This window comes from Pavona decussata, unplaced genomic scaffold (assembly GCF_977016875.1).
Source record: "Pavona decussata unplaced genomic scaffold, jaPavDecu1.1 SCAFFOLD_11, whole genome shotgun sequence".
NCBI lineage: Eukaryota > Metazoa > Cnidaria > Anthozoa > Scleractinia > Agariciidae > Pavona > Pavona decussata.
This window is the reverse complement of record NW_028145434.1, coordinates 3,843,086-3,856,126: the sequence shown is the minus strand read 5'-3', so window position 1 is coordinate 3,856,126 and position 13,041 is coordinate 3,843,086. Positions and strand designations below refer to the sequence as shown.

Sequence of the window (13,041 nt, the reverse complement as noted above, 5' to 3'; positions counted from 1 at the left end):
GGGGTAACCACGCATTTTCCAAAGATAATTAAGCTTCAATTTGGAAAAAAAAACAAATCCTATACATTGTGATGTATTTTAAAGCTTTTTAAAATTGTTGCTGCTTAATTAACTCTGAAAAATACGTGGTTACCTTCAAATTCTCTGCCCACTTCAGTAGCCCTTTATGGAGCACGTGAACGCATGACGTTGAACATTTCTTTTTTTTCTTCTTCTTAAACTGTAATGCCATCCTCACGACATGAACGAGTTGAAATAATAGAGAAGTATAAAGAACGCCAATCATTTTATAATTTGTTCCCATTGTTGGCGTGGCGGCGTAGCTGTTTCATTCTCTATTGTCTTTGGCTACGAGGCTTCCACGATTGGAATGAATGACAACTTTAAAGCGTCACGCCAACGCCTTCAAGTTCTGCTAGATTTTAGTATACTGTTCTGCATCAGCTAACCAGGCCACCTAACAACTAATCACCTTATTCCCTTAATTTTATAGGATTAAATTCCTTCACATTTTTGACCTCCTTTCTAGATTCCTTTGGTTTTGCTTACCGTGTTAAAGGAGGGATATTGTAGTAAACAGACTATGCTTGTGTATAAACAATTTACAGGCGCACGCGCGTGAAGAAAAGTCTGTATCTTCGTTAAGAGATGGTTCTCTTATTGTTGAGTCCTGAGCGCTGTATATTCTTTAGGTAATTTCTTGACTGGATGGTTCAGCGTCTGCAAATAAACAGAAACGAAACACAGGTTAGTGAAAGAAAAAGCTAGTGATGTACGTGATGTGATGTATTAGCATAGGAATTTATGTCGGCGGGGTACTTGGAAACACGCACAAAATTAAATATACCTTTAAAAAACTCATTAATAATTCATAAGCCCATTGACCTATCAAATGGTCGATAAGACATCACGTGCAGTGGTTTTAAGTAATATATCAAACCACGAGAAAGAGTGTTTCCTCCGATTTCCAAACACCGAGAAGTAGGTTGGAAAAACGAGAAGCAGCCGAGTTTTTTTTTGACCAACTTCGAGGTGTTTGGAAATAGGAGGAAACACTCTTTCGAGTGTTTGCTATAGCTTCTCAAACTATTGTTAATTCTTGGAAAAATTCGAAGCAAAAATTCACAAAATTTTATGATAATTAAGATCACATTTCTAAACCTCCTTCACGGTAGTGATTTGCTTTGTTTTGGCTTGATGAGTTTGAGAAATTTGGATAAAACGTCCTCCTTAATAGTATGCGGTGTTTAATGTTTTTCTCGTATGCTAATTTCCAACTTTCTCAAAAGCGTCATTGTTATGAACTCTCTTGACACACGCTTTTCCAGGAATGTTTTTGAAGCTGTTCAAAAAACTCGCAACACGTGTTTTATCGGGTCTAAAACCAGTGGGCTGCGCCTCGTGGTTTTAAATCCCGATACACTGCTGCTCGTGTTTTAAACATTTCATTAAACCATAAAACGGTTTGGCCTCGACTAATTCAAAATGGGCCTTATCACGGTTTTCGACGCCATTTTGACGAGTAGGCAAACAGGCTTGAAATAACAGTGTTTGTATGGAAATCTGATGTCAAATAATAAAGCATCGCTTCTGAAAAATTCATGATTTGGAAAAGGAAAAGGATTTTAAAGGCTGGTTTCCATATGATCGCAGATCGCAATTTATTGCGATCTGCGATCATATGGAAACCAGCCTTAAGAAGAAATTGGATGGATGTAGCTGGTGCCAGAAAGCGTCCAGTCGTGCTTTCAACTTTCCATACATTTTCCTGTATTTTTTCCCGCGAACTATTTTTATTAGCAGTTCACGGCTGGTTCGCTATACAGGCAAATGTATGGAAAGTTCAAAACACGACTGAACGCTTTCTGGCACAGCTACATCCCTCTAATTTTTTTCTTAAAATCCCTTTCCTGGCGCCAAAATTTTCCAATTCATGAATTTTTTAGAAGCGATGTTTTATGAAAATTATTTGACATCGGATTTCCATACAAACACTGTTATTTCAAACCTGTTTGCCTACTCGTGAAAATGGCGTCGAAAACCGTGATAAGGCCTATTATTCCACGATCGCGCATTGGATATGAGATGACAGATAGCCAACTTGAACGAGGCGCGTAAGCGCCGAGTTGGCTATAATCATCTCATATCCAACAAGCTCGGGTGGAATAATTGTTTTATTGAAAACAACCAAGAAATATTTCTAGATCTTGTTGATTTCGCTTTGCAAGAACAACCAGAAGACAATTTTTAAATAGTCGTTATTTCTCGGGCATGGTATAATGGCTCATTTGCCATGGCCGCTAAGCCCATCAAATCTTTGGAATTACATGATACAATGATCTATTTTTTGATAACTACATTTATTCCCAAAAGATAAATAACAGAAACTCCTCTTTCGTCCTCCAACCCGAACACTGCTGAGCTGTTGTCAATTGCTGCATTTTTTTCCGATTGGAAAGGATTTGATTGGCGTGTAGCTTTCCCCTGGTTTCCGTTTGACCGAGTTTTCTTACAGCTTTTATTACTTTTGAGCACTGGTGTCACAAGCAATTGTCGGTGAGGTGGACAATTTTAAAACCAAGCAGATATCGCGAAGGAAAAATAAAAAAGCTTAAAAGAAACGTTTGCTAAGCATCTTTCCTTAGCAGTACAATTGTTTAAGCTTCAAAGTAAACTCTCCTTACAGTGCTCTGCTTTTTCTTCTCGTCCGAATTCAAGCGTGACGTCGTCACCAATTAGCACAAATGGAGCCCAGTATTTCGCATCACAGAAATCCACTGACTCTCGAAGACACTTCATAGCCTGGTGGAGAGCCACATTGGCACTTTTTCCATCTGCGAGATGTTGGTAGAAACTCTTCATGAACTCCAATGTTGCCTCGTCAGAAATCGCCCAGAGGGACACCAAAACAGAGCGAGCACCAGCAGCCAAGAAAGCCCGAGCAATTCCGACGATACCCTCAGACCTAATCTCCCCTCTGCCACTATGACAACAACTAAGTACAACCAGTTTTGCTCGTAGCTTGATATCTTGGACATCCGACATTTTTAATATGTAGTCCTTTTCTGTGGGACCTTTCATCATTACTTTCCTTTTTGATCCTGGACTGTGACCCTTTTCCCATCCGGGATTTGGAGCCAAAGCAATTTCTCCCGTTTCCTTTCGTCCATGAGCTGCGATGTGAACTAAGGCAACTGATTTGATTTGTCTCAGCACCTCGTCTTTGGTTGCCTCTGTTCCCGTAAGTGGTGGGATCTGTAGAATTTCTCCTATCATCTCTACTTCCTTTCTTGCAAATGGGAGTTGACTGTATCTTGGCTTTTTGACTTTTTCCAAATATGGATCTCCGACTAGCAGGGCCCCTCTTGCGCTGCTGTAGTCTTCGGGGGAATCTGTGATTAGCTTTAAGGTGGTCAGCGAGGGTACAGTGCGGATGTAAATAGCTTCACTCAATGCAGAGAATGGAGCCAAGCAAAGTGGACCATCGGGGACAATGATCAATTTGTTGCCTTGGCACAAGTCTGCAATGGGCCCAATAACTGCATCATATAATGGCTGTAACGAGCTGAAGGTGCATTGTGATGATTCTTCTTGTTTATCATCAGCATCAAAATCGCCATCACCATCATCATCATCATCATCATCATCATCACCATCACGACCACCACCACCACCACCATATTCATCAACATCCTCATCATCCAGTTCATCATCATTATCATCATCATTATCATCATCATCATCATCGTCGTCGTCGTCATCATCATCACCATCGTCATCATTGAGGTTATCTAACGAACGATTCTCGCATGCAATCTTAACACCAACTCCAATTTTCTTCAAAGTAGTGTCCAATAAGACAGCAATCGAATCTTCGTGTGGACGTCCCCCTTCTACTTTCCTTTGTCTAAACTCAACCTTGCCTCCCTCGCCGATAACCCAGAAGGAAATTTTGTTGCGCTTATGTCCTAAAAATACAGTTGTTTTAGATAACTTGCTTGAGATGTACGGAATTATTTCTTTAGGTTCGAGTGACACTGAAGGGAATTTTGTCAAACCATACTGTATTTTTAGGTCGTCAACCAAAGCTTGCGCTCGACTTCGCTCAGCAGCACACAAGGCCTCATAAATCCTTTCAAGTTTTAAAAGAGTTTTCCACAGACCACTGTAAGCATCACGGTGAAGATCTCGAAAACTTATTTTTAAGGCATCTTCAGATGTAATACTAGCCCTGACAATATCAAAGAGCTCTACACTAGACTGAAAACATTCTGAGGCTTCTTGGAAGTTTCCGATGTTGTAATAAGCACAGCCCAGATTGCCATAGGCCATTCCCTCCCCAGCTCTATTATCTACTTCTTTGACTATTGACAAATCTTTCTTGTAGTACTCTATGGCCTTTTCCAAGTTTCCGAGACTTCTATAAGCGTTGCCGAGATTGCAATAGGCCATTCCTTCTCCAGATCTATCTCCTAATTCTTTTGCTATTGACAAATCTTTCTCGTGGTACTCTGTGGCCTTCTGGAAGTTTCCAAGGCTGTCATAAGCATTGCCGAGATTTCCATAGGCCTTCCCCTCTCCAGATCTATCGCCCAGCTCTTTCGCTACTGACAACTCTTTTTCGTGGTACTCAATGGCGTTTTCCAAGTCTCCAAGACTGTCATAAGCATTGCCGAGATTTCCATAGGCCATTCCTACCCCGGCTCTATCGCCAACTTCTTTCGCTATTGCCAAATCTTTTTTGTGGTACTCTATAGCTTTTTGGAAGTTTCCAAGGCTGTCATAAGCATTGCCAAGATTGCCATGAGCCCTTCCTTCTTGCACTCTATTGCCTATCTCTCTTGCTATAGCCAAATCTTTTTCGTGGTACTCTATGGCCTTTTGGAAGTTTCCAAGACTTACATAGGCGTTGCCGAGATTGCAATAGGCCATTCCTTCTCCAGATCTATCTCCTACTTCTCTTGCTATAGCCAAATCGTTTTCGTGGTACTCTATGGCCTTCTGGAAGTTTCCGAGGCTGTCATAAGCATTGCCTAGATTACCACAAGCTTTTCCTTCTCCAATTCTATCACCTACTTCTTTTGCTATTGACAGATGCTGTTCATGGTACTCGATCGACCTTTGGAAGTTCCCAAGGCTGTCATAAGCGTTGCCGAGATTGCAATAAGCCGCTCCTACCCCAGATCTATCTCCTAATTCTTTTGCTATAGCCAAATCTTTTTCGTGGTACTCTATGGCCTTCTGGAAGTTTCCGAGGCTGTCATAAGCATTGCCCAGATTACCACAAGCTTTTCCTTCTCCAATTCTATCACCTTCTTCTTTCACGATCGACAGATGCATTTCATGGTACTCTATCGCCTTTTGGAAGTGTGCGAGGCTGTCGTAAGCATTGCCGAGATTGCCGTACGCTCTTCCTTGTCCGTCTTTATCGCCTATTTCTTTCGCTATTGACAAATCCTTTTCATGGTATTTTATGGCCTCTTGGAAATTTCCGAGGCTATCGAAAGCGTTGCCGAGGTTGCCATAGGCCCTTGCTTCTGCTGACCTATCCCCTACTTTTTTCGCTATTGACAGCTGCTTTTCGTACTGCTCTATGGATTTTTTGAAGTTTCCAAGGCGAAAATTAGCATTCCCAAGATTGCAATAGGCCATTCCTTCTTCGACCATATCGCCTGCCTCTTTGGCAATGGCGAGACATTTGTCGAGGTTTTCTAAAGTCGTTGAATTACTTTCTGCCATCGTTTTAGGTAACCTGTAGAGAGGAAAATACCTATTTTAAGGTCTGTTCACACGGACCAAACGGTTCTGCCCTCCTTCAACTCTAAACCCCTCTTCTTTCCTGTCTTTCTTTACCTGTTATTAAGATTTACAGAATTTTGCATTGACTCAACACCGAAATCAAAACATATAACTTCAAAGACAATGAAGTCATGTCCACTGTTTCAATATCAAGAGAATCTCAAATCTGGTGTCACCGCCTTAATTTTGAAGCTACTTCTCGAGTGTAGCTGAAGATGACCCCCGCTCAGGTTGTGAAACGTTAGTCAAAGTCACCTCAAACAGTCCTTCTCAGGACTACACTCACCCGGATGATCATAATTAACGTAATTATTTGTTTTTTTTTTGTTTTGATTATTCGATTATGCGTTGGAAATGACATGATTGTAGCGAACTCGGTGCGTGAGATAATTGATATCCAACGAGGCGTGTCGTGTTGAGTTGGTGACTATCATTTCATATCCAACAACCGCGAGTGGAATAATAATTATTGTTATATTAAAAAATTCAAGAAATGTTGCTAGATCTTACTGATTTCGATTTGCAAGAATAACCAGACGGCAATTTCATGGTCGCATTTAATTTCTCGGGCATGGCAAAATGGCTCATATACCATGGCTTCTAATCCAATCAAATCCCTGAAATTGTATTATACAATGATCCAGTTTTACTATTAAATTTTCAACGGTGCTGTTTACAGTAATTACACTATTGCTAGGACTACTACTGGGACTATTGTTCGAGATTAGAACAGATAATGACCATGGCAAACGAAAATTCACACTTTAGGCCACAGACATCTCAATTAATAAGAGCAATTAACACTTGTTACAACCAAAGATTATCGAAGTCCGTTCGACACCTCAAATTGATTCAGCAAGATGGTGCACCCTTTCGCGTTCCTTTCAATGTGACTGTTCTTTTATTTGTCATTTTTATGTGGCCTTCTTTTTATTGCTAAAATTAGCATCTTTAGAATGAATTTGAAATTTCTTTTCCAAATTAATAACTGCACTTTCTAATGCAGGCAGGCATATTGTATATTAATGTGGACGGGGCCCCAGTTTTGACCACCATAGATTGGTCTGTCATGAAGCGCTCTGGGTTAACGTGAACTTTGATTCGAGTTTATTTACTAACCCATACGAATTCTTCCAAAAGATTTTTGTCCCTCATTTTTACCTTAAACTTTTCTTTACCATTCGGCTTAAAATTAGCCTTTTAAAAACAGTCTTAACGAACGAGATGAAAATCTCTGTTAACTTTTAATTGTGGATTAGCGTTAATCGGCTTTCGAACAACCGGGCCCTGCTGATTTTCTGAAGTTGTTACTTCCGAAGATGCTTTTGTTACGTCGCAAAGTCAGAAGGGTATCATAAAACACCTTTATGTCAAGATTGGAATCAGTTTGGAAAAGACTTGAAGTCAAGAGCGAAACTGGCTCACACATGTAGCTAATTCACCGATTAGGTTTTTATTTGTTGCTTACATTGCTAGAAATGCCGTTCAGATATTTGTTCAATTTAACTGATACACGAAAAAACACAAAAGGCAAAACTTGCCTTTTCCGACCAGTTTTCTTATTTTGTGTCGAAAGATTAGAAAGGAGTGCCTGAACAAGTTTACATCATTTAAATCCATGGCATGCTACGCCCAAACGAGAAGGCTATGTTTTCAGTATTATTCTGTAGAGGGGGCAGTGGGAAAGCAAATTCCCATACATTCTCTTAAAGGAACTCAATACGTTGCTCTCACAACTTGCAAAGCAATCATGAGGGTTTTTGTCAGCGGATTCATGTGGAGCGCGTGTCGGTTGTTCTAAAATCAAACGGATCGTCGGAATCTCATAAAAATAATTGCGACCAAAGGGAAATTTAGTACTGCCTGTTTGTGCCTGCCTAATTCACGGATTTGTTGAATTTTGCAATTTTATTTCGTTTTTTTCCCTAAACAATAGGGATAACAATAGAGCCCCTTTGGAATTACTACGCTTTGTTCTTCGAAGTTCTCCTCTTTTTTTCTAAGTCCGATAATAACTTGTTATCCCGGTATTGCTAGGCAGCTCGAAGTCCCCCTACCCCAGGAGCAAAGAGAGCGCCAAGTCTTCGTCTGTCTTCGTACATATTGCTGCCATAGTCAGGACCCGCGGGAGCGGGTTTTGGTGGGGGGGGGGGGGGGGGGGGCTAAAGCCCGCACACTAGCGTGAGACAACTAGGGGGTCCGGGGGCATGCTCACCCAGAAAAGTTTTAAACTGAAGTCTTCCGAAATGGCTAGAAATACATCTAAAACTGTCAACAATGATGTAAATTTTTAATTGTATTAACTAAAATGTGTTTTCTTTTCTTTTGAAGTAAAGAGTCAATGCTTCAGTCTGGCCCTTACATTTGACAAACACAACAGGCTGATGAGGCAGAAACTTTTGACAAACTAACGCCAAACAGTCTGAAATTGTCGGGTCTGTCTGAGAAAACCTTAACATACTTAATAATATGTAAGGTAAGTTGTTTCTGTAAGTGATGGATATGGTTAAGTAAAATAAAACAAAATATTTTTTTAACCATCCAAAGAGTAGGGGAGCGGCTTGAAGCCTCCCAGCCTATCCCCCTCCGCGGTTCCTGATAGTATATTTTCCTATTTGAAAGTAAAAGAAAGGCCATCCAAAAGATTAGAGCCGGCGGAATACAAAGGAACCAGGCGACAGAGAACTTAAATCAATATTTTCCTAGTATTATTTAAAACTCTTCGGGCCACATTGTGATTGGACCACTAACTTTTCAAGTAGTTGTGCGAGCATCGCTTCTCGGTCTCGGTCCCAGGCCCTGCTTCTACTTGGGAAACAATTGTTATTCTTGAAATACTGAAATGCTGTAATGTAAAAAAAACTTAGCTTTATACCGTCAATAAACTAGGGAAATTTCTACGGGAACTCTGAAAAATCCTACTTGCATGGAAGCAGGAGCCATAATCAGTGATAGAGACCGTAACGAGATGCCATTTTGACTTGTGGGCTTGTCCCCATGTGTTGTACCAAAAAATCTATTTTTAGAAAAAATTGCGCCATACGCAATGGCGTCCAAATTTTAAAATTCTGCCAGGGAATATATCCTCGGTGCCCACATTTAAGGAATTAGACTTCTACAACGAAAAAGGTAACAATTACAAGAAGATGGGGAAAGTTGGAATAAGCGGCATATTGAGCACATGACTCTCACAGTAAAGTCAAAAAGGCGCCAAAACGGTGGCGCTGCGTGCGTTGCTACATAACAGTTGAATTACGAATATGTACTCAGACACGTAAGTACTTTTTCGACTTTAGTAAATTTTTTCTCAGCTGATTTCCGCGTCACTTTTGCCAGTATGATATGGTTCAAATAGTACCTGAAAAGTGTCTTAAGTTCAGTTATTTATTGTTGGCGAAAGTCTAAACAGTTGTGGAAAGTTATGATGCTGCAAAGTTGTTAGGCAGTTTTCGCAACCTCCATATTGAACTCTGTCAGCTTTCACTGTTTTCTTGCTCATGTTGAACTGGAAAAAGAACTTTTTGCTTCTTGGAATCAAGTTCCGTGGCCATGCAAAGGAAGAAGCAAAACAACAACTGGCTTCATGGATGGACTTTCTAACCAGGAAAAACAAAATACGCTAAAAAATTATACCTTCTCACATTCATAAAACCGCGGCAGGTTTCTAGGCTATAAACAAAGCCTATTACTGATGCTGGGATATAAAACAGTTCAGTGGAGGATGCATTTCACTGTGACGGACATCGAGTTGAAACATTTGGATTGGTTCTGGGTTTTAGTCAAGATACGTACTTCAAAATAAGGTAAAAATCTCTTCTGTCATTTTAGCTTAATATGAAAACTTGTCGTTTGTCTGCTAGTAGTTTTGTTTCACCTCTTCAGTTCTTAAGTCCTGCCGGAAGCATTTTGCGAATTATTAGCTTATTTTTATGTTGAAGTTGCTAGTTTGATGTTGAGGAAATTTATCCTGCGAACTTGAAAAAAAAAGGAAGAGTTTGAAAACAGATAAGCACGTGTTTACAGCAGTTTCTTGTCCATTGGATTACCATAGAAATCAACAACTAATAAACGAATGAACATTAATCTCAAGTCTTACGTGTAATACTTCTTGAAAGCAGTAAGCCAACAGCCGTCATAAGAAGCAGTAAGCTTTTCGGCAGAAAAGAAGTAATCGAGAAATTCACTTCTGACCGATGTTGAAAAATTTGGCACTGATCTGTGTACAAAATCTGCTAAATTCGGCACAGTTTTAGCTTGACTACGTAATTTCTCCCAATAAATTGAATTCCTTTCGCTCGGTAATCCCTAACTTGTTTAACCATTACCTGTTTCTCGGGCACTCGGCATTAAAAGTTTTTTATGCTAAACTTTGGCCGGCTTATTACACTCGTAAGATGATTGTTCACAAAATTTGGTTGAAGCGCCGAATATTCATGCCAGTGAGCGCGTAGAAAACGTTTGAGACGATGGTCTTAACTCATCTCCTCAAGGATTTAACACCAATTTGAAATAAATGGTTGAAACTAACTTCTTAAATAAAATTTCAGTTTTTATATATATTAGCATCGCGGAGAATATTTTATATTTGTACTGTAAGGTTTAATGTTTTCTACTCAGCCAGGAGAATTTCCTGGAGTTGTCCCCAATGGTTAAGTTTACAGCTATAGTTTAGTAAGGTCAGAGGGAGGAACTTAAACATGTACAGGGTAATAAACTGTTATTTTCCCATTCAAGGTATTTAAAAATTATGTATTTTTGTCGAAACCGAACTGGACTTTCTTTCTCTTCCATTTTCCATATAAGGTAGTAGCCCCACGCAAATTTGCGTGTATCCACGCGGGTCTATGACGTGAAGGGTGGCACAATTTTTTCTAAAAATAGATTTTTTGGTACATGGGGACGCGTGGACCCCACGCTTACGTTCTCCATTCCTGATTATGGCTCCTGATGGAAGGTATTCCTAGTGGGGCATTTCGTGACACTTACACAATGTGCAAACATGAACAGTTTAGTTTCGCGTGACTTGCTTTTTGTCGCGTGACACGTACATGAATAATTTCCTTTCCAGTACATGTCCTATGGTTTATGTCTGTTTCGTTTGGCTCTAAAAAGCCGTTGAAATAAAGGGAAAAAAAACTCGCATACGACCGCACATTTTAAACGAAAGAGTTGAGCTCAAAATGCTTACAGTCAATCACTTTGTATTTCAAACTCCCTATACCAGTTTAAATACTTGTTCTCAACACCGTCTGCATTAACATTTCTGCCCGCTTCCTCTTGTTGATATTTTAAAAATCACGGTTCTACTTGTTTCTGTAACAGTATGAATAAGGCTTGGTTTAAAACTTGTTAAAAGCCGTTCAACAAAAGTTCTTAATTCATTAGAAATGTAGGTAGGAGCTGTACATATTAAAATATATCACAGAATATTGGGTAATAGTTAGAATCATAAACCAAACAAACATAAGGACAGGTCGGTTAACATCTTGTTTCGGCTCCAAACCTCAAAATGCGGTTGAGATTTTTTAAATACAAATGATTCGTGATTTAAATACAAACATTCGTGATTTTCATAAACTGACCAAGTTACATCTGATATGACAGAATTCTTGATATGCGCTCTCTTGCATATATTTAAAAGCTGTCGCTACCATCGCTGGTACTATCTAGCTCAAAGTCCACTTTGAATTTTTAAAATTCAAGATTTCTGTAAAACCAATGTCGAGAAGACATTACACCGTCTTTGTCTTTGACTGCCTGCATGTCTATCGCTCATAAATTGACAAATATGTTCCTTTGATCCGAGTTCTTATAAGCGTACATTAGAGTAATACATGTATATCACGCTCGAATTTCCATGAACCGATCGCGTGGGTCTCCTTTCGGCAGTTCGAAATACGTCGTTCGAAATGCGAATAATCAGCTCAAAATAGCTCTCAATTCATTCCACAAATGACGAGCAGTTTGCCATCATTGTATTTCACAAAAGCATGCTTTCCTTATCTAAATTCGGCTTGGGATAAAACGTAGTTGTACTGACCTCGTTTAGGTTGCTTCCGTTTCGCTTGCGTCTGAAGATCGAAGACAGCCTCGATTCCGAGAAACAAATTATCACGAGGGACGGACCATTAAAACAAAAGCGACCGTGGGGGGTGGGGAAAAACGAACAACTACAACAACAACAACTTCAACAAAAGCATTGTGCAAGGGAAAATGGCAGAACAAAAGTTCTCGCATTTTTTTTTAGTATTTAAAAATATTTTATTTTCGAAGTTTGCCTTAAGAGAAAAAAAAAAGAAACTCATCGAGAGGGCTCACTTCAAATTCCTGCATTCAGAGAACCAAAGAAAAATATGACGCAAAAGGAAGTCCGATGGCATTGTGATTATTGCTATTGTAATCTGCCAAAGCTACCCACCAGACCCCCGCTAATTATTTGTGTCGCGAGGCTACAAGTCTAGAAATGGCCCGTGCACGAAATTTGTTTTCGTGTCGCGAATTTCCACAGGTACCCCAAGCTCTCAGAACGCACGCGCACGACAGCTGTTTCAGTCCTCCCAAACTCGGGCACAAGTAAGGCTAGCTCTAGCCTCTTGTTCTTGTGTTCGTTCTGAAGTGTCTTGCACCATCAGCTGCCTTTGCTCAAACTTCAAACGTCGATTTTTAAAAATATCAATAAAGCAATGACCATTCTAGGAAAATGCATGCCCTTAAATTAATCCATTAGAGGTGGAACAATCAACGGTCTCAGCGTAATATGATAGGAGTTTGATTTTAACATTAATACTGATTTTATACAAAATGAGCATCACCTGGGTGCGTGATGCGTTAATAGGAACTGGTTCGTTCGAGAAGGAAGGGGAAGATATAGAAAGGAAATAAGATTCCTTGCTAGAACGAAAATGCTGCATAACAGTTTATGTTTAGCAAAATTATTAAGCGAAGTGATATCATCTTGAAAAAAAGTATGCACAAGCAACGAGTGAGAAAAAACTGCGTTCAAGATGAAAATTCCCCTCCCTCGAAGATCAAGAAGAACACAATAAAAATCATTTTAAACAGACTTAAAAAATTATAAAAAGAAGGAAGCTGTTTGGCGTATATTGCGTCTTAGGCTCTTCTCCCCCTAGTTTGGATGCTATTTTGCACCCACATTGCTGTGTATAGGTGGTTTGCAACCAATCCCTAGAGATCCAAAAGATAATGGCGTGGCAGCCATGTTGGATGACATGACCTTTTGTT

General features: G+C 39.8%; 1 protein-coding gene across 1 annotated transcript in view; it reads right to left on the bottom strand.

The window, feature by feature from the left end:
* Positions 1-11,908, bottom strand: part of LOC146488283 (uncharacterized) — a 40,484-nt gene extending 28,576 nt beyond the window's left edge. Inside the window, exons 1-2 of the mRNA XM_085122934.1 lie at positions 11,840-11,908; positions 4,269-5,752 (exon numbers count right to left, since the gene is read on the bottom strand). Coding sequence (XP_084979060.1) covers positions 4,269-5,739 — 1,471 coding nt within the window. The 5' untranslated portion in view covers positions 5,740-5,752; positions 11,840-11,908. The remainder of the gene's footprint in view (positions 1-4,268; positions 5,753-11,839) is intronic.
* Positions 11,909-13,041: the final 1,133 nt, after the last annotated feature.